This window comes from Micromys minutus (genome assembly GCF_963924665.1).
Source record: "Micromys minutus genome assembly, chromosome: 17".
NCBI classification, from domain to species: Eukaryota; Metazoa; Chordata; class Mammalia; order Rodentia; family Muridae; genus Micromys; species Micromys minutus.
In genome coordinates this window covers 51296058-51316374 of record NC_137952.1, presented here as the reverse complement: position 1 = coordinate 51316374, position 20317 = coordinate 51296058, and the positions used below count along the sequence as shown (strand labels likewise).

The window sequence follows — 20317 nt, the reverse complement described above, 5'->3', positions numbered from 1 at the left end:
TGGCTTCAAGCCATATGTTACTTAGTTTCTGACATTCTAAAATATTCTGTAGGTGCTGTTTTGTTCACTCAGCTGCACATTTGTAGAGTATCCACATGTTATTATATAGCAGTTAACTCACTGGAACTTTCTCTGCTGGAGGGTGGTTCACTATTTCCTTATTCTGTTGATGGCATTTAGATCCTGTCCAGTGTGTCCAGTGCTTTGGTTTTCTGAAGAACACAGCTGTGTACCTTCTTAGACATTTCTCCAGACCTCCATGTTCAAATGCTTTTCTGTGCGATGTCTAGCAGTAGAATTAAATTATACAATAAAAGATTGTTCTTCTCTCCAAAACGATGCTTCTTCCCCGAGTGCTCCTCTCGTACCTCCTGTATCTCTACCATCAAAGTAACGAGTTCCCATGAGCATCCTGTGTTGTCAGACGTTTGAACTGTGTGGGAATGGGACAGCGTATTCGAATTTCTTGGACTACTAATAAAGTTCAAATTTCCATGTTGATTGGCTGTTTATTTCTTATCTGTGAAATGCCAGCCAATGGCTTTTGTTGTTATTTCCCGCCCCCTTTTACTTGCATTAATTCTTTGCATAGTCTGAATATTGACTGAGGATTTATTTTGACTATGTTTACAACAGACATCTTCCCTAGTATGGCTGCTTTTTACTCTACTATCTTTGTTAAACACAAATCCTACATTTTAATTTTCTCTATTATGGTAGAATTTTATGAAATTAAAACATTTCAACTACAAAAGGATTATTTCTTTGTTTTTATTCTATAAAATGCTTTCTTTGGTTCCACACTTTCAAGTCTTTTATTCACCTGCAAATGTCTTTTGTGTATGGAGGGAAGGAGCAACCCAGCCCTTCCCCCCAGCTGCTTGTTCTTGGTTTTATTTATTGAATCTAATTTTTCTGTATCGATCTGAAAGACAACATCTCTGTCATCTGTGCTGTTTCCTGAATATATCTTCTTCATATGTCTTCACTTTACTTCTCAGGTGTTTTGTCTCTGAACAGGATTACAGCATCTTAACAACCGTAGTTCTGATTCCTTCTCTTTCTCTCCTCACCTCTTCTAAAGGAAGTTAGTTTTGGACTACCGTTTGTCTTTCCTCTGAGCTGTTGAGATGTCTTCCATCTATTCTAGTTGTTTCTTGTTGGTCTTTGTCCATGTCCTTAAGTTTCACTGCAGAGCATCCAGCATTCAGGTACAGACTTAATATGGTGTGTGCATTTGTCCCGTTCTATTCTATGCTATGTCTGTGTACCCATTAACCATGGATGCTTTCCTTCTGCCATTTTAGAGAAATCTTGTAATGAAGCCTTCCAGTACTGCCGTCCTTTTATTCAATATTCTCCCTTGTTCCAGAATTTTAGATAGAAACAAACTAGTCTTTCTTGTCCTACCCGCCAGGTCTCCTAAGCTTCCATTTGTGTCACCCATTCTCCTTGGCTCTCTGGATCTCGTCTGGGTTATTTTTTCACCAATAAAAGTGCCCTCTGTTTTCAGCAGTCCAATAAATCTGACATTAGGGATAGCCTTGGAAGTATTCCCTATGAGCTCCAGAATGCAAGCAGATCCTTTGGGTCTGGTTTTGCCCTTGGAGGAGTTGGGCTCTTGCTTCCCTAGAGGTAGTGGTTTGCGTTTGTGAGCTTCTGCCCCCTCACTGCTGTGCATTTTGCTTCAGAGTTCAAATGTATTAAGTATACTTTGTAGCTTCTAATAATCCCTTGTTACTTATCATTTTTATTTTCTCATCTTTTATGCCTTTAACTTGCTCAAAATCCTAATTCTAGATTCTCTATCTGATTCACTGAAATCATCTGGGGACCTAAATCTATCTCGGTTTTTTCCTGATACTCTTGTGCCTGGTCGTTTGTTTTCTAAGTTTTTGGTGATCTTTGTTACGTTGCCTATTGGGTTGATCTAAATTTGTGGAAGCCCTGGTGTCTAGCTTAATGAGGACTGTTCGGGAAAGCATTTGTATTTTCATCTTGGAGCCAACAGGAAGTGCCGCTTTGGTCCTGACACTCGGGATTTCCACCACTAGCAATGATAGATAGCGCTGGCTTCACTCTTAGTCACTGGGTTGCCCTGAGCAGCTCCCTTTCCTGCAAAAGAACTTGCTGATCACCAGTCGGCGCTTCCCGCCTTGTTCCCTCCGCCTTCCTTCTACCACTTCGTATCTATAGCCTTCTTGAACCACTCTCCTGGAACTGTCAGCCGATTAAGGTAACACTTTATTTCACATACTTTACATACACAGTATATGTCTATATTTTGCTTATGTACATTATTATGTATTTTGTGTAGTTTGTGTATGTTTTGTCTCTCCAAGCAAACTGTAAATTGCTAGAGAATACAGGCTGCCTCCTGATTTTTTAATCCCTTGTGTTTAAAATAAGGTTCTGTGTTTAGTAGTGGTAGAGAGTTCTGTAGTGCATCAATAGGAAGGTTCTGAGAAGCCCTTTGAAAGTCTGGGTGGAGTGTGTACTTTTCCTGCCCAAACATCCATGGGAGCTCAGGCTTCCTGGAGAATTGTGTGACTGTGTGTGCATTTGATTAGAGAAGCAAGCAGAACTTCAAAATAAACCACTTCTGCAGGGTTTGACATCCCGTCTGAGCACACCCACTCAGCTGCGGTAGTTGACCAAGTAGAGAATATGAATTGGACTTTCAGATCTTGAGAAACATGTAACTTAATTATACCAGCCTGTGAACATGCCCTTCAAAAGCAAAATAGTATTCAGTGTTTTGTTACTATTATTGCTTCTTTTATTTAAAAATAGGCTAGGAGCATAGCAGTCTGGTCAAAGTTTCAACTTTCTGGTAATGAAAGCAGCATTTCTTTTTGTCTGAAGATCTTGGTTCGAAGGAGCAGCAGTCCTGCTGAGCCGGATCTGAAGGATGATTTACAGCAGACACACGGAAGATGCAGGGAGAGACTGAAGAGTAAGTTCCAGGAAGTGGGCTCTGCCCATGCCTGCAGTGCAGTAGGCCTGGTTTGCTTTCCTCTTTTCTAAGTGCAGTGGTTATCTTGTCAGTAGAGAAGAGGTGGTTGTGGAGAATATTTTTGATCAGGAACTTAGAAATTATGTAGTTAATCCAGTTGATAAACAGTTTCCATTAGTTACTGAGAGGCCTGTCTTTCTATCCTTGGGCCTTTATCCAGGTGAGAAGAACAAGAGGGTCTTAAGGGGGCAGACAGATGCATAAGGAAAAGCTACCTCTCCCACAGAGTCGCCACAGGGAGGGAACAAGAAGCTTCAGAGGTACATGGAAGCCGGTGGGCAAGTGTGTGAAAAGTGTGGAACCCTGGGATGCTAGCATATGCTACAAAGTCTGCGCCCTGCGCTGGCTTCTCCTGTCCTCCGAGGCCAGGCCCCCTCATCAGTGGAGCAGAGTGGTAGCCCCTGGACACCCCTGCTGACCCCTAATGACCCTTGCTGGTGTTCTCATGCACCACCACCCCACCCCCCCGCCATGCCTGTAGCTCTAGAGAGAATGCTCCTCGACTGAGGGCCATCTGCTTATCGAGACAACTTGGGTAGTTCTTTGCAAGTGGATAGAGGACAGCAGTAGAGAGGGCATAGCTGAGGGGCCGTTAGCAGTTGAAGGGAAGGTGGGCGAATGCTCTGTTAGGAAATGGCCAGGTAGCTGCAAGCAGCAGGGCTGTCTAGGCTTAGCTTGTGCCCAGTTAAATAACCACATACATCTTACAATCTCTGCATGATTACATTGTGACAAATTACATTTCCAGTGTTTAAAGGAGGACATTGTCAGTGCTCCACATCTGTAGTGGTAGACACCTCATTCCACAACATGCCTGCGTGGTGCAGCCTGGTGTGAGTCTGAACACCCGGCTTGAAATAGAGAAAACATGCAATGAAGTAAAATCAGTTATACATACTCCTCCTGTTTCTTACCATCTCCTCATGTTATGGATGCATCTGGATGGGAACTAGGACCTGATGCAACTTTGGGGCACATGGGAAATTGAGCAAAAGCAATGACCAGAATACTTCATCAAGCCTTTTAATGCCCTATACTTGGAAGATTTATTTTTGTTAAGCAAGTATCTATCAGGGACACTTCCAAACTCCAACCAGGTTCTTCAAGTTGCACCCAGCCCCCTGAGCAAATGCTATCATCTGGGCAAGTGTGTCCTACATAGAGATGATTCTGAGCCTTCTTCATGTGCTGCGCTCTCAAATGCTGGCTGCTCTGTTGCCAGGTGAAGGTGCTGGCAGTGACACAGCCGTGGGCTACGGCAGTGACGCGGAGCTGGCAGTGAGCCCGTGGCAGACCTGTGAGGAGGACCCGGAGCTGAGCACTCCCACAGACGCTGTGGCCGACTCTGACGCCCGCCATTGGTTACAGCTGAGTCCTACGGAGGCTTCAAACTTAACAGGTAAATGTGTTTGAGAAGGATTGCTGCTGCATACAGCGGATCCCAGAGTTCCCCACGCAAACCCGAAGCACCGGGTAATGGGAAGCCGCTTTCATCCACACTGGAACAGCTCCAGTCACTGGCTCACAATTGCTTGTGAATTCTTAGAGTCTTGGATGGAAAGAGTTTTGAAATCAGGCAGATGTGGAAGGAAGCCTGCCATGCCACTGTCTACCACAGGAAGAAGTGATGGTGCCCATTACCAAGGTCTTTGGAGGCAGAAAATGTTGTTGTTTTAGCTTGCATGAATTGTACATGTACAACAAGGAGATTGGCTATCTTACTATTTAATTTTTTAAGTATCATAAAAGATTTTACATATACTATGTAAAAATATGACATATGTGTGGGGCGATCAGTTATAATAATAAAATGAGCAACGGTGGACTGTTGCTACCCAGTTTAAGATCTAGAGGAATACCCACTTCATGAGGTTCCAGAAGCCCTATTCCAGCAGCCTGTAATGCTGGCTCCATTTTTTAAGGATAATAATTATTCCTGGAACTGAGGAGATGGTCCAGTGGGTAAGAGTGCTTGTTGTGATAGTTTGAGGGCTCGGTTTGAATCCCAGAACCCATGTAAAAAGCCAGGTATACAGGACTTACTCTAAAGAAATCCAGTTTTACAAAAACCTTTCACTGCAGAAGCTCACAGGAACTGGCATTTATCTGGCCGACAACCAAGGAACAACATTGGCAAAGGTCAGGGAATGGCTGACATGTATTGGAAGGTATTTGACCTGAGACCTCAGCCATCTCGTCCTTAGTATAGTTTTAAATGCTTTACCAAGAAGCCTATATATTTTATAAGTAATGTAACAGTACCTAAAATGAACAAGAACTCTCAAAAGAATAAAACCTCTTATCCCAGCTTCTGGTGTTCCCCCCTGCTGTCTTAAAGAGAAGCAGTGTATCTTCCAGAGATTTTGCCTGTGGATTATCACCTAAGTGACTGGCCATAGGCAGAGTGTTCCGGTAGTACTGGGGAGGCAGTGGTAGGTTTGTGGCTGCTCTGTCTTCTCTTTCCCCTTCTCATGTACTTTGTAATGTTAGTGTTTATATGGATATATCATGACTTGTTTTTCCCGAATAAAGAGGTTGTTAGTTGAAGCACAGAACCAAAGCCTTCGTGCAGCTGTTTAACGTGAGCATCATGGCAGAGACAAGGAGATCCTGGGAACTTACTGACCAGCCCGTCTAACAGAGAAGCCAAGTTTCCAATTCAATGCGAGGCTCAGGTTTAAAGGATTAAAGTAAAGACCAATAGAGGAAGATGCCCAACTTATAGCTTCTTCATGCATGCACAAAGGCATGTGTACTCCAATACATGTACATATGCCACCCATACCACACAGACCTAAATAAATAAATACATAAATGAATGAATGAATAATCTGATTATTTTCCTCTGGGCATGGCGGCACACTTGTAATCCCAGCAGTTCGGATGTGAGCCAGGAAACACCTAGGAAATAAAAACCCATTTTTAATTGCTAAAAACTACACAAAAGTATGAAAAATGCCTAAATTTCATTGCAAATTACTTTTCTTAACCAAGCAAACTTTAATTTTCATTGTAATATAAAACCAATGTTAACTGAAATGTCTGATAATTTTGCAAGTCCTTGGAACTATATAACATTAAAGTGTCATCCAGTCAGCATTAATGATATTTGTATATATAATGTATAGAATAGATAATGACCTTGATGTCAATACTATGAACTTACATAGGATTTAAGACTTCTAATGCTGTATAACAGTCAGGCTGAATCTCTCCATTTCTGTTTTGTGAGACCCACAGAAATCATCCCGACCCCTACCACACACACACACACACACACTCACACACACACACACACACACACACACACACACACACACACACACACACACACATTAAAAAAAATGCTAGTAAGTGCCTGAAGCAGAATTGGCCCCCAAATGCTGAGCTGTCTCTACACGCCCCGGTATATGCAGCTAGAATAATAGCTGTGAAGCCCTTTGCACTACTGGAGGGTTGTTAGTGCCTGTATTTAGAGTCAGTTTGTAAGAGATCTCTCACCTTGGTATGATAGATCCAGTGCTAATTCTTACTTGAATGTTCTTAAAGGTGAACCAGATGCAATTATTTTTATTGAAAGGAAAGAAAATTAGATGAGTGCTTCTTTTGTTTGTCCTTGGGAAAGATTAGTTTTGATCCCATTTCAGAGTATGCATCTGACTGCTTAGCATCATGAGATTTGTAACTCTGTATGGTGCACCATGTTGTGATTAACTCCTCCAAATACTTTGTTCTTCTTTGAAATACTAATTGGAGAATCAGTACACACAGTTCAAGAGTTCATCCTGTCAGCTGTGGAAAGCACACACTGTAATATGATGAGGCTTAAGGATTATCACAGTTCTGATTTAACTTTCTGTTCTTAAGAGAACAATTTCTTCATAAAACAACATCCACAAAACTCTTGTTAACGTGGTTTTTAGGAGATGCAGAAAAAGCAAGCCATCTGATGAGCTTGGGCCAGTGTCTCAGTGGTAGCACTTACCTTGCATGTGTGGGGCCCTGGGATTGATCATCAGCACTACAGAAAACAAACAGAACAGTGCTGTGTTTCTCACCGAATAATCCTGCCCATTGTCAGCTGCTTAGACTGGAGAACGCTGGGGTTTGGTGGTGGGGAGCTAATAGGTTACTTTCATATTTGCTTACTGTTTAAATCATTTCATTTTATTGAAAACAAGGTTGAGTTTATGATGTGTTGTTCTAAACTATACCTGGGCTATGTTTAATCAGGTCTATTAATCCATGTAAATAAAATGGTGGTAATTAGGAAAAATTGTCTCTGAACACAGGAGTCACATAGGGAATCATCAAGTTTAGTTAAGAAATAGAGGAAGAAGATATGGGAACAAGCTCTGTTGTCTTTTCAACAGGAAAAACAAGGCAACGGAGGGTGGCAGTCTGTTATGGGTGAACTCAGTAAACTCTAAACACTGAGGCTGTCTAGTTGATGGGATCTGGTCCTTTTGTGGAAGGCGGGAGTAGAAGGGCTGACCTGTCAGAAACAAAGGTGGACAGGCAGGGAAGATGCTTGTGTTGATGACTTTCATATGAAGAGCTCGTACTCCCGGTGAGGGAGGAGTAAACCAGGAGGGGTAGTCCCTCTGTAAGATGCCAGGCCCTGGGTGCCATAGCATTAAGAGTACTGAAAGTGAAAAGACGCAGTAATGTACACAGCAAGTCTTAGACTGGAGCTCAGAAGTGTGTGTCTGTGGCTCTGCTCCTAATGCAGCATCCGAGCTCATCCTTCAGTTAACAGAGAAGCTTGTAATCTAGAAATACAGATTTAGATTCTGTGGAAAACATAAAAATTGAGGGCCTGAGGAGATGGCTCTTTGTCATGCAAGCATACAGACCGTGGTTGGATGCCTAAATCCCACGGGAAAGCCAAGCAGGTATAAGCAGTCACCTGTAATCCCAGCACTCAGGATGCGGGGCCCATTGAAGCTGCCTCCTAGACCAGGTGGAGATGGCGAGCTCTGGGTTCAGAGATTCTTTCTTAATAAATAAAGCAGAGAATGATTGAGAAAACCACCAATGTCAACCTCAGGCCCCCATATGCACTCACTCACATAGATGCTTCTACACATGTGTAAGCATATGTACACACACACACACACACACACACACACACAAAAGAGGAACGAGTCACAGCTCTGATTCTTAAGAACTTACAATCAAGGCAGCAGATGTGCCTGGTTATCTCAGGCTATGTGATAAATGTTCTGTAGTTTATATACTGAAAGTTAAAATCCTAGGGATGGCCAGCTAGACTAAAAACCATCTGATGTAGTCTTCAGGCTAAGTCCTCACAGGTATGGGATGTGGTATTCGATTGGGGGGGGGGGTCTTCCATTCCTAGCAGGGAAAGAGTGTACACTATTCAGTGGGTCTGAGTGACAAATACTTAGCCGTGTCAGAGTAAAAGATACGGAGTCTCTATCTCACATCATACCTGAAGTCAGCTCCAAAGATACAGAATTCTTAATGTGAAAAGGAAACTCTAATACACATGAAAGGAAATGTCTTCCAGGAAAATAAAAGTGAGAAAGGAAGTAAAAATTCCACGTATAGTTGGTCTTGGGGTAGAGAGGGTTTCTCAATGACAAAGGAAAACAAGCAAGCAAGAGCTGGCACTAAGAAACATGGTGACAGTTTAACCTCAAAAGATCTAAAACTTTCAAAATCAAAGAAACTTTAAAAATTATTTGACTAATTAGGACCCCAAAAGACAAAGTCCAACTTTGATGATCATTCCTTTCCAGATCACGTTTAATGTAAGATTTGAGAAGAGACTGCCCATGCCTGGCTTTGGGTGGGAGGGGCCGGTGTGTTCCTCTGGATTATGAGCTCCAGTCTGGCAGGCAGATTGTCTGTTGTGTATACAATACCTCTGACCCTCAGGACTGTGTGGGAAAGAGAGGCCCCTAGTAAGTAACCCACACCAATGAACAGATATGCTTTAAGCTTTAGACAGGTATTTATCTGAAAGTATTAAATTATAAACTTAAAATCATCATGGGATGTAATTTCAGATCTCTTTTAGTTTATGTATTTATCACTGACCTTTTAATTACAGTTGTAGATGTGAATTGAGCACTGTCCTCCACACTGAAGTTAATTTGTAGGAACGGTTTGTCAGTGTTCTCTGTCATCACACACGTTTGGAGTGTTTTACCAGCCTCCTGTATGTATTTCATGAAATAACATAAACAGTGAAAGCTACACTGGCGGTAACGCTGTCAAAGTCTGAACTGAGACTGACCAGTGATCAAAGTAGATGAGGCAGGGGCGGAGGGTCAGGCCGCCGTGGAGCAGAATGCCAGCTTGTACCCCGGTCTTCTGATCCTGAGCTGGTCACCTGGCTTTTCTGTCCCTACAATTAAGATGCTAACAAGAGTCTGAGAGGTGATCTCTTTCTTTCAAAGAAAAAGGCTACCTTTACTCAAACTCTGTCAGCTCTACACAAAACTACAGCCGTCTGAACTGTGCCTGTGCTCATAAGAACAGATTTGTCTGTTCAGTTCCTTCAAATTTCTAAATTTTATATTTATCTGTTATAATAATGTATTTGGAGAAAGATGATAAAATTTTACATATGTTTAAGAGTTCATACTTTAATAATTTTAAAGGCCTCTATAACATTTAGAAACAAAATGACATAGGCTGCTAATGAAATTAAAGCAAATATTTGGTATTTAGGAGGTGAATGAGGAATTTTCTAAAATCTCTTAAATCCCCATTTTTAATCAAGCGTTCCTTCATTGAGGACCCATCTACATGTAAAATGTCAGCATCTGTTCTGGAACTTGTGCCACCAGCCGGATAATTTTGGGCAAAAACACGTTAGCTCATTAAAACCTTCACAGTAATATTGAAAAATGAACACAGTCACTTGAAAGCCTTTTAAAGAGCTCAGCATATTTCGATAGTGGGAGACGTTGCCTACGATTTTAATCTCCGAGACGAGAATGATTCCTGGATACAAAGCAGGATGAAACAGGTTTTCTGTGCAGATACTTAGAAACTGAGGGTCTGTTGGTTGGTAGAGGCACAACAGTGCAGGTGGTGAGTGAGTACCCAGCCTTCATGCATGTGGAGTTGTCACTTCAGCAAAGCAGCAGTGTCACTGAGGTGCTGGGGCTGGTCTCACTTTATCTGGCTACATTCCTAGAGTTGGGGAATTAGGATGAAGCAAAGCGTCACCTAATTTTCTGACCCACCACTATGGAGTTGAAGCAATATGGCAGTCTTATTGAGAGAAGCAAATGTCATAGCATGGTCCTTATTCACTTGAGGGCTCACATTGATTCATAAGAATTCATTAAAGCATCCTCATGTCTTTGTAAACAGCAGCTGCTTGGCACTGTACTTGATTTTGCAGGAGGAGTCTCGTCTGAGGCTTTATAAAAGTCAGAAAATGAAGAGGACCCGTGATTACACTTTAGCCTCTGTGCCTTCAGTTTTCCAGACATGGCTTGTAGGAATTCTGGTTTGGATGGCTGTACATGTTAATGTTTCTTCTCCTCGGAGTATATGGTGCTCCTCTGGAAGGAATAGCCTTGTTTTTCCCCAAAGAAGCATCAGTGCTTCTGTGGACAGCCTTCCATGAAACCACCTGTCATCCTTGCTGAATCTTTTGTCTCAATGTCTGGGGAGCATTTCATTGCTAGCATGAAAAGCTATTGGATCCATCTTGGACCTGCTTTCTGCTTTGCAGATTCATTCCTCTGGCTCCTTGTTGACCCTCTTACCCCTCCCTTGGTGCATACAGAGATGTGCTTCATTTGCTTAGACCAGGCCTTTAAAAGATGCAGATATCAATGCATTCTTACTTGTATGGGGTAAATGCTAGAATAATTTTGGAATAATTATATAAATAAGAGGGAAATAATATGTGATATTAGAGAGAGAAAATACTGGCAGAAATGAGAGAACTCAATAAATTCTCAGCAAAACTCAAAGGAGAAGCAGAGCAAAGGTGACTTAAACAGAAGCATACAGATTTAGAAATAAGTCAAACGTGTCAGCTACCACAATAAATGTAAATGAGCTCTCTAAAGGAGAAAAGACCACCATTGTAGTTGTGGGTGGACAGCTGGGTAAAATTTAGGGTAGAAATTATCAGTGGGAGCAAATAGTTCTACATTTACATGTACTTCCCAGCCTCCAGACATATGAGGTGAAGTTTGAAAGAAAAAAAAAAAGACATGAGAAATTGATGATAAAACTATTTTCATAGGAAGAAATCTGGATATAAACTGCCATTAATTGATGAGTTAAGAAATGAGTAAGAATAAGAAAACAATACAGTTAGCACAGTTGAGTGGACACACATGTATATACGTATTTGGGAGGCATAGTTTTTAACTGAGCAGCTAAGATACATACTCTTAGAAATTACACAGAATGTTAACAAGTTGGCCAATTTCTATCAACAGAGATGCCTGGTTTGTACTATAACGTATCCTGTGATTATGATGAAAAAATAAGAAAAACAACAATTTTACAAAGGAAAATAAGAAACAAAAAACCAGACTTCAAATAAAACTGTACATATTATCTTTAGAATGTAGCTTAAGTCTTTTATGAAGGACAAAATATGGCCTGTTTTGCATGTATGTAAGTGAAATATGACGTGTGTCCTATTCCAAAATTAAAGAGAAAGATAACATGATACCATAGAACATGAACTGAAAAGCTAGTAAAACTAAAGGTTACATGAATATACTAGAAAGTGAAAAAAACCCACAAAACAAAAGAGGGAACACATAAAAATATTCTCTATAAATATTAGCAAACCTAGATTGATCAAGGAAACAGTGTAGTCAGGGCCTCATTGAGACTCTCATCCAAAGTGATTCTAGTGCATCACATTGGCCTTTAAAACCAACTATCAAATACTGTGAGGAAAACCAGACAGTTCTCAGCTGAGGAACAGTTTCTACAATATCTGACCAGTACTCCTTGAAACGTTGAAGGCTGTCAAAACCATAAAAGCCTGAGAAGCACCTACAGTCTAGTTGAAGGGTATTGAAATATGACAAGTATTGTTCCTGTTTGTCATTATAGTTGCAACAGGGTCGAAGATTCAGTAAGCAGAAAGGAGCTCTACAGGATGCAGAGGTGGCTCACTCACCTGTGCACAAGTGTGAGGATATGTTTGAGTCCTGGAACCCACGTGTAAGCCAGACTTGGTGGTGTACCTGTAATCCCTGTGATCCTATAGGACATGGGAACTGGAGACAAAACAATGACACCACGTCATAGGCCACATAGACAACAGTGAACAAGAGAGCCAGCCTCATACAAGACAGAAGGCAAGGACCAATAGTTTGAAACTACAAACAAGCTTAAACGCACTCAACCATCTGTGACTGTAATCCCTGGAGTTCCAGTGCCTTCTTCTGACTTCCTTGAGCAACAGGCACATGCATGATATATGTACATACATACAGCAAAGCATTCACAAACGTACGTCAAATAAACCCTCAACATTTTTAAAATAAGAAAATTAATTAAATTTACAAAAGAGGTAAAGGTGGGTGTGGTGACTCAGGAGGCCAGGGCAGATGGAGCTGTGCGTATTTCAGGACAGCTTGGTCTACATCGTGAGTTCCAGCTCAGTATGCACAGCAAGCATTGCACTGTGAGATCCTTAAAACAAAAAACAAGGTAAAGAAATGAACGAAAGGGCTTTTTATTACCCTCCCCTTTTCTTTTACTGCACTGCAACTATACTGACAATGGGGACAATACTTGTCATACCCTTATAGCCTTCAACTAGACTGAGGTGTTGTAGGTGTTTCTGACAGCCTTCAGAGTTTCAAGGGCTTGCTGGTTGTGCCTATCTAGTTAACAAATTTAGATAGCCACTTGTTCCCTTGAGTCCTTCTTAAGCCATATCGAAAGAGCTGTTAAGTAGTTCCACAGGACACAGGTAATGCGAAAGAGAGTAACAAATAATGTTTAGAGAGAGCAAAGAGGATGGGGTGGTCTAGGTGGAACAGCATTGACTCTTGTCAGTATCTCTCACAGCCTGCCTGAAATCATTGTAAGTGGAGGGATGTTAGGTACCTACATAAATAGATAGACTTGGTGGGATGAACACTGGAAGCCAGTGCATTGATTTGGAAATGAGAAGTTGAGCACAGTGACTCTCATTCTATAATCTCAACATTTAGGAGGCTGAGGCAAGAGGAGTGTTGGTAGTTAGCCTGGATTATAAGGTGAGTCTAGGGTAAAGAGTTAGTGTGTTCTTCCCCCCTTAAAAATAAAAGAGTTCGTGTGATCCCCCCCAAAAAACCAAACAAAACAAACAAAGACCCCCAAATACAAAACAAATAAACAACAAACCAGAAGAAAGAGAATTATCACTGCCCACAAGCGGCTGACATTATTGTAGAAGATAAAGTAGATGACATTGTTTTCCGGCAGTGATCACCACTGAACCAAGTACAAGGTGCTGCCTTGAAAACAAAGGATTAGATTGGATAGGAGGTTAGAGCTCAGCAAGAGAGAGCTTTTTAGGAAAATGTTTTCCTGGAGTTTGAGTTCCAGGAATGAGAAAAAAGCGTAAACTAGGTGTTATAAAAGTAACTTGTATTCTCCTGAAGCGGTTGTTATTTTGAAGGCTTACTGCCCCATTCTACTAGTGTAGGCCTAGTCCTAGAAGCTTCTAGCATCTGTACAATCTTATCTAGACCTAGAATGTTTTCAGCCTCTGAGACTTACTGCTGAATAAGCTTACTCTTTCTAGTTTGTTCTGAATTTTGGCTGGCTGGTTCAACTAAGCTGTTCTGGCTCAAACTCTTCTCCAAGCTGACTGATTCAATCTGGCTTCTCCCAATTTCTAACCGAATTGCTCTGCTTGGCCTCATACTAACTTTAGCAACTGTTCTAATCTTCTGACTCCTTTTTCTCTTTCTCCAACTTGTCTCTATACAACTGTCCTAGTAAAACTTTGCCTTCTCTCTTAGCACTGCTCCCTTAAGTACCTTCCCTTTCCTCTTCTCATGAGAGTTAGGCAGATCCTACTCTGTCAAATCTTTCTCTGATTTGTCACTTTGTTTGCCACTCAATTAGACATCATTTTCAAACAATGTTGCTTCCTTCCACAAACAAACTTTACTGTTTAGAATTAAAGGTGTGTACTACGGGCCTGTTTGTATTCCAGCCAGAGGGATTAAAGGTGTGTGTTAAGGGCTGAATCCTACCACATCTAGAAACAGATTTTTTTTTCCAGTAAAATAACACAATATTGGGGTTCACAATGTGATCAAATATCCTGCAACAAGGTATGGAAGTATGTCTCTGTAATCCCAGGACTCAGGTGACTGAGGAGGTTAGATTTAGGCCAACCTGAGTACAAAGCAAATTGGGGGTCCCCCTTGGCTGTATAGTAAGATGCTGTATCAACAAAAACAACAAATATATGCATATGGCTTTTGGTTGGCTCAGCAAGTAGAACTTCACTCCTGAGTTCAATATTCAGGATTCATATTGTAGGGGAGAACTGAGTCCTGCAAGCCGTTCTCAGACCTCTACATGTCTACCATGACATCTGTAAATCTACATACATACACAAATATGCACATGCAAACTAAGTAATATTTTAGCCTTAATATCCAATACAAAGTACCAGTGTTCAGAGCATAGTGAAACTCAGCAGGCATCATGCCTACATGGACTGTTTCCACTGAGTCCTGAGCATGTGGAGCTGTCAGGAAGGCTCACTCAGCGGTAGAGCGCTGGTCTAGTGTTTGTGAGGTCAAAGGTTGGATCCTGTGTACAATTGGTTGAAGAAATGGAAATGAAAAAAGTCGGCATTTAAAAATGTGACTGTGTGAATGTCATCTGAATCTGCGGCATCACTGTGTGTGAGACTGAGCAAAGGATGATGGGAGAGAGGACAGAAGCGTCTTGTGGGCCCTGGGGTAGGTGAAGGCCCAGGAGATGGAGAATTGGTAAAAGAGGGAAGCCAGGACATGTACCTGGGAGTCAGAAAGTGAAGCATTTCAGAAAGGAGGTTAATTGCCTAAATCAAATGCTGCTGGGGACTGAAAATTAAATGCTGTATTTGATCCACTCAGGAAAAAGGCAAGTGGAATGGAGGGCCTACAGCACAGTGGGGCCTGAGCTTCTGTACACATTTTTTTTGTATTTCAGTAGGAGTTTGAAAACTAGAATGAAAAGTCTGGGCTGCTGAAGGTTTGGTGAACACCTCTCTCCATGGTTGTGTAAGAGGCAGGTGGGGCATGAGGAGACAGAATTATTAGGAAGAATATGTGGAAGAAGTATTCACTGCCCAAAGAAATCCAGAAGCTTAAGAACTGAGAAAATACCATGTAATATTTTTTTGCTGCTAGCTACTGATTGTTCTATAGAGAGTGTAGGAGAAATACTCTTGCTATAATGTAGCACTCTGTTTCCTTAAATGTATTTCTGGCACTCCAGTGTAGGGTTGGTGGGGTCCCGCATCTGTCTGCTCCGCCACAGGGCTTGGCCCCCACAGGGCTCACCCTCTTGGGAAGGCAGGATACAAGAGTTTTGACCTTGCTTACCCCATGCATCTCCAGGCAGGTGTGGGGCTGTAGGGAGGCCCCAGGACACTGCAAGGAGGCCAGGGCCATCTGGTTCTCAGGCTCTCGACCCCCACCCCTGTGGGCAGGATCTAGCCTGGGGCCGAGCGAGGGGGGTTGCGGAAAAGTCCCTGTTGGCTTGAGCTTGGCTTGACAGGCTTGGTAGTCATGACCGAGAGCACAGAGAGGCCTGTTACAGGAGATTAGACAGCGGCTCTATAGGGGAAGGCCTTCTCCACGGCTCCCCACCATGGCTCCCCACAGCGGATCTAGATGAAAATAGGCAGTCCATGGTTTCAAGACATTTATTGTCATGGCGAAAAGTGGATGAGTAAAACCATAACCTACTGCTCAGGGTAGGCCTGAGGTTAAATACCCTTTGCAAAAAAGGAGTGTCTGGGAAGGGAAGCTTATTGGCTAAGCCCTCCAAACCTTTAGGTACCTCATTAAAATGGAGATCTATCTTGAGCATACTAGTGACCTGTGGTCAAATCCTCTACATGTAGAGGGGTATGGGGTGTTGCCCTTGTCTGTCTGATGGCCACAAATCTATGTGGGAATGCAGCTAGCAACAGGGGCCTAGTGCCTGAGAATCAGGCAAAACTCCATCGTCCTTTCAAGGTCTCTGGGGGATTCAAGCCTTAACTCAACTGGGAACTAGGCTACCTTTCATGGTCCCACACTCAAGAAAAAATACTTTTCTTAAAAAAATAAAAGGACAAAGGATGATAGATAGATAGATAGATAGATAGATAGATAGATAGATAGATAGATAGATGATAGATAGATAGATAGATAGATAGATAGATAGATAGAGGTAGGTAGGTAGATAGATAGATAGATAGATGATAGATAGATAGATAGATAGATAGAGGCAGGTAGGTAGATAGATAGATAGATAGATAGATAGATAGATAGATAGATAGATAGATCGATCCATGGCCTGGCAAGATAGCTCAATGGGTAATGACACTACTTGCCAAGTTGATGCAAGTTTGATCACAAAGACCTATGTACGTCAGAGGAGAAAACTGATTTCCAGATGTTATCCTCTGACCTCTGCATGCCATAACATGTGCACGCACATGTACACCAATATATACGCAAATAAAAGCCATCAAATCAAGTTAAAGGGCCAGCAAGAAAAGGCACTTGCTATGAAGCCTGAAGACCTGAGTTAGATTCCTAAGATCCATGTGGTAGGAGAGGACTGACTGCTGAAAACTGATCACCACGAGAGTCCCTGGTTGCCTGTTATGGTGCATGTACACACCCACACCCCACCTGCTTCCTTCACGTATACACTGCAAAGGTAACAAAGGCAAATAAAATAAAATGATATCCAGAGCCTCATGCTTTTAGGAAGTTTGAGAGTTTATCAGCTTGGTCTTCTTCAGCCTTTAGCCACCCCAAAGCAACACAGTCGAATCCCAGTGAGGATGTGGAACAAATGGCACTTTTATACTTCACTCAGGGTGACACTGCCTACGCTGGTTCATGGAAACTCCACTTCAGAAAATGGTCTCAGTCCCTTCACCAGAACATGTACTGAACATGCACTTAGGATACAACCCAGGATCTTACTCCAGCTATTTACCAAAGAGAAATGTTAGTATCTGTTCACATAGACACCTGCATGTGAATGTTCCTAGTAGTTTTATTCCTACTTCCTCAAAGTAGTAATTAATCTAACTAATCTTTACCAGATGAAGAGATGAACTATGATATATCTCCAAATGGAAATGTTAGTCAACAATCAGAGGGAACAGATTCCTAATGTACACAGTCTTGTGGATGAATCTGAAGTGTGTTCTTCTAAGTAAAAGAAACCAAGGAGAAAGGCTGATTACTAGAATTCAATTTATATGAGAAACTAGAAGAGGCAGACCTGGAAGGGTCAGAATCCAACGCAGTGGGTATAAAGTTCTTAGGATGAGGAATGGGGCTAACGTGAAAGAGGTGCTCTTCAGACTGACGGAAGCGAACCCTGTACTGGCTGCTGGGGATGAGTGATGACTGTTACACACTACCTGTGTTCCTTAGACCTACGGGCTGAAACTTTCTGGTATGCAAATCCTTTGTTCAATAAGCCACCAAACCCAGCACAGCTGTCTCCGAACCCTAGACCCTGGGTGGCTACTGTTGTATTCATCCGACTCAAAATTCCCCTCGTCTTGCCTGCTTCCTAAAAGCCTTCACATGAGCACCCCAGGTGTACATCATTTCTTGTTGGACATTCAGTTTGAAAGAATCAAGTGTTTGACCTTAACTGATTTCTCTTTTTCTGTTCTATCAAATTCTAAACCAATTTTTATCTTAATTACTTTACCAAGAATTCCTAAAATTTGCAACTCTGCTAAAAAAAAAAAAAAAAAAAAAAAAACACCTTTGACGATGAAATTCCGATCGAGTTGACAGTTACTTCCACACTTTGTCCACAGACAGCAGGGAATGCCTTGCAGACGACTGTAGTATAATTGCTGGAGGAAACCTCACCGGTTGGCACCCAGACTCTGCTGCTGTGTTGTGGCGAAGAGTCTTGGGAATCCTTGGAGATGTGAACAACATCCAGTCACCGAAGATCCATGCCAAGGTTTTTGGCTATCTCTATGAATTGTGGTACAAACTCGCTAAGGTGTGTTCTGATGCTACCTTTTATACTAATCCAGGAAAATTAACATGCATCATTTAACGTACAAACTGTTGACCATATTCTGAAAGGCAAATTAGGCATTTAGATGAAGTATATTTGATTCCTCAAAAGTAAATCACAGTATCTGTAGTTTTAATAAGTTACTAAATACCTGAGAGTTACTTCGTTTGGTCCAAGTGTATGTTAGACGATATTAAAATAGGACACTATGTGGTTTCATTATTCATTTTAGTAAAGTGACACTATTTTAATTGTATAAAGTTGGGAAATAGAAAAGCAAGAAGAAGATATTTATATATCCATTTATAGGATAATCAATGTTAATATATAAAATATATCTATTTCCATGAATTAAGACATTTTACCAAACTAAGAGTTTACTCTTAAAATACATACAGATTTCATTCTGACTTTTATTTTTATACTAAATATACATTTTTCATTATTAAATATTTTTCTAAAACATGACTTATATTCATATAGCATAATTTATGAAATCATTTCTTACTACTCGGAATTCAGGATCTCCCTAGGTGTTCATACAATAGAAAAACAATACCATTCTTTTGTGTTTAAAGTTTCAACTACATGTAGTAAGCAACACCCAACTTAAAAGGACAAGAATTCTCACAATAAACGAAAAATCTGTAAATACTACATGTTTCTTTCTCCTTGTGTAAGAACGGGAAGTGGTTTCTTTGCTGTGCAAACAGTGTTGCTGTGTTGTGTCTCTTCCGACTCAGATACGAGATAACCTGGCAATAAGCCTGGATAACCAGTCCTCTCCATCTCCTCCGCTCTTGATCCCACCACTCAGAATGTTTGCATCATGGCTATTTAAGGCAAGTGTTTATTCTTTATTGCAATTTCCTCTTCCCTTCTGAAATTGAGTTTAAAAACTGTAATTGCCCAAGACTGCATGTTTTGAAGACAGGCTGGGTCTTATAGAGCCAGCGCATCCCACATCTCCAAACAACTCTTCAGGAAAACTGAGAAGTAAATGAAATGTTGAAATGCTCTGCATCTGGACCTGATTTAATCTAGAAACATCATCTCCTTGGCAGGCTACGACTCTGCCAAATGAATATAAAGAAGGCAAACTGCAAGCCTACAAACTGATCTGCGCCATGATGACCAGACGCCAGGATGTTCTGCCAAACTCCGATTTCCTGGTGCATTTTTACCTTGTGATGCACCTGGGATTAACCAGCGAGGACCAGGTATCCTGTAACTTCTTTATCATGGTGTGCCTTAATGGCACACTGCTCCTCACACTTTCTATGTTCTGAAAACACACCAGAGATGCTTAAATCCTCAGTGGAAGATGCTTCCACTCTTCACAATAAGGTCTTCAAAAGTCGAAGCAAGGCTTATCACACTTCTGCTTCCTCCCCTCGCCATCTCTGCATGTGCTGACTAAATCTGAACCTTATTTTGCAACCCATTTGACCCAGTCTCTGCCTCTATTGTCAACCTGAAAGTACCATCCCAGATACTTTTCCTCTATGGTTCTGGTCAATTAAAAATACTTGGAGATTCATGTTTTAGTAGTTAGTTCTTTTTAAGAGCTACAGTTTTCCTATGAACTAAGGATCTTAGCATTTCTTGATGTGGAGTTACTTTTATTTCTTCCAAAGAAAGACATTTAGTTAAGTAGGAACACAAAGGTACAAGGCCTTCACAAAGCTACAGTCTCCTCTTTACAGATCCTGGATTTAGGAATATAGGGGTGGCCAGTATTTGGTCTGCCTCCCTTGGGAAGTCCCTAGCACTTGTGAGGACAGGAAGATGATCCAGATAGGCATATAGACTTTTGAAAAGTGTTATTATTATCTTCTCCTTCCTTCCCTCCTTTCCTTCCTTCTTTTCTTCCCTTTTCCCTCCTTCCCTTTCTATTTCCTTCCTTTTTCCTTCCTTTCAATCTTCTTTCAAGTATGGTGGTCAGAGGCTTACATGCACCAGTCTCACGAGTCCTGGGGATTAAATGTAGGTCACCAGATTTAGGGGCAAGCTTGGCATTTATTTATTTTATTCATTCATTCATTCATTTTTCTTTAAAATGTACTT

The 20317-nt window shown here is 41.4% G+C and overlaps 1 protein-coding gene across 2 annotated transcripts in view; it reads left to right on the top strand.

Moving 5' to 3' along the window:
• Positions 1-20317, top strand: part of RALGAPA2 (Ral GTPase activating protein catalytic subunit alpha 2) — a gene marked incomplete at both ends in the record, with an annotated part of 234696 nt that overhangs the window by 101091 nt on the left and 113288 nt on the right. For both annotated transcript variants that reach the window (XM_080931325.1, XM_080931324.1), the window contains 5 exons: positions 2866-2956; positions 4239-4415; positions 18039-18232; positions 18994-19092; positions 19315-19470. In XM_080931325.1, coding sequence (XP_080787451.1) covers positions 2866-2956; positions 4239-4415; positions 18039-18232; positions 18994-19092; positions 19315-19470 — 717 coding nt within the window. The remainder of the gene's footprint in view (positions 1-2865; positions 2957-4238; positions 4416-18038; positions 18233-18993; positions 19093-19314; positions 19471-20317) is intronic.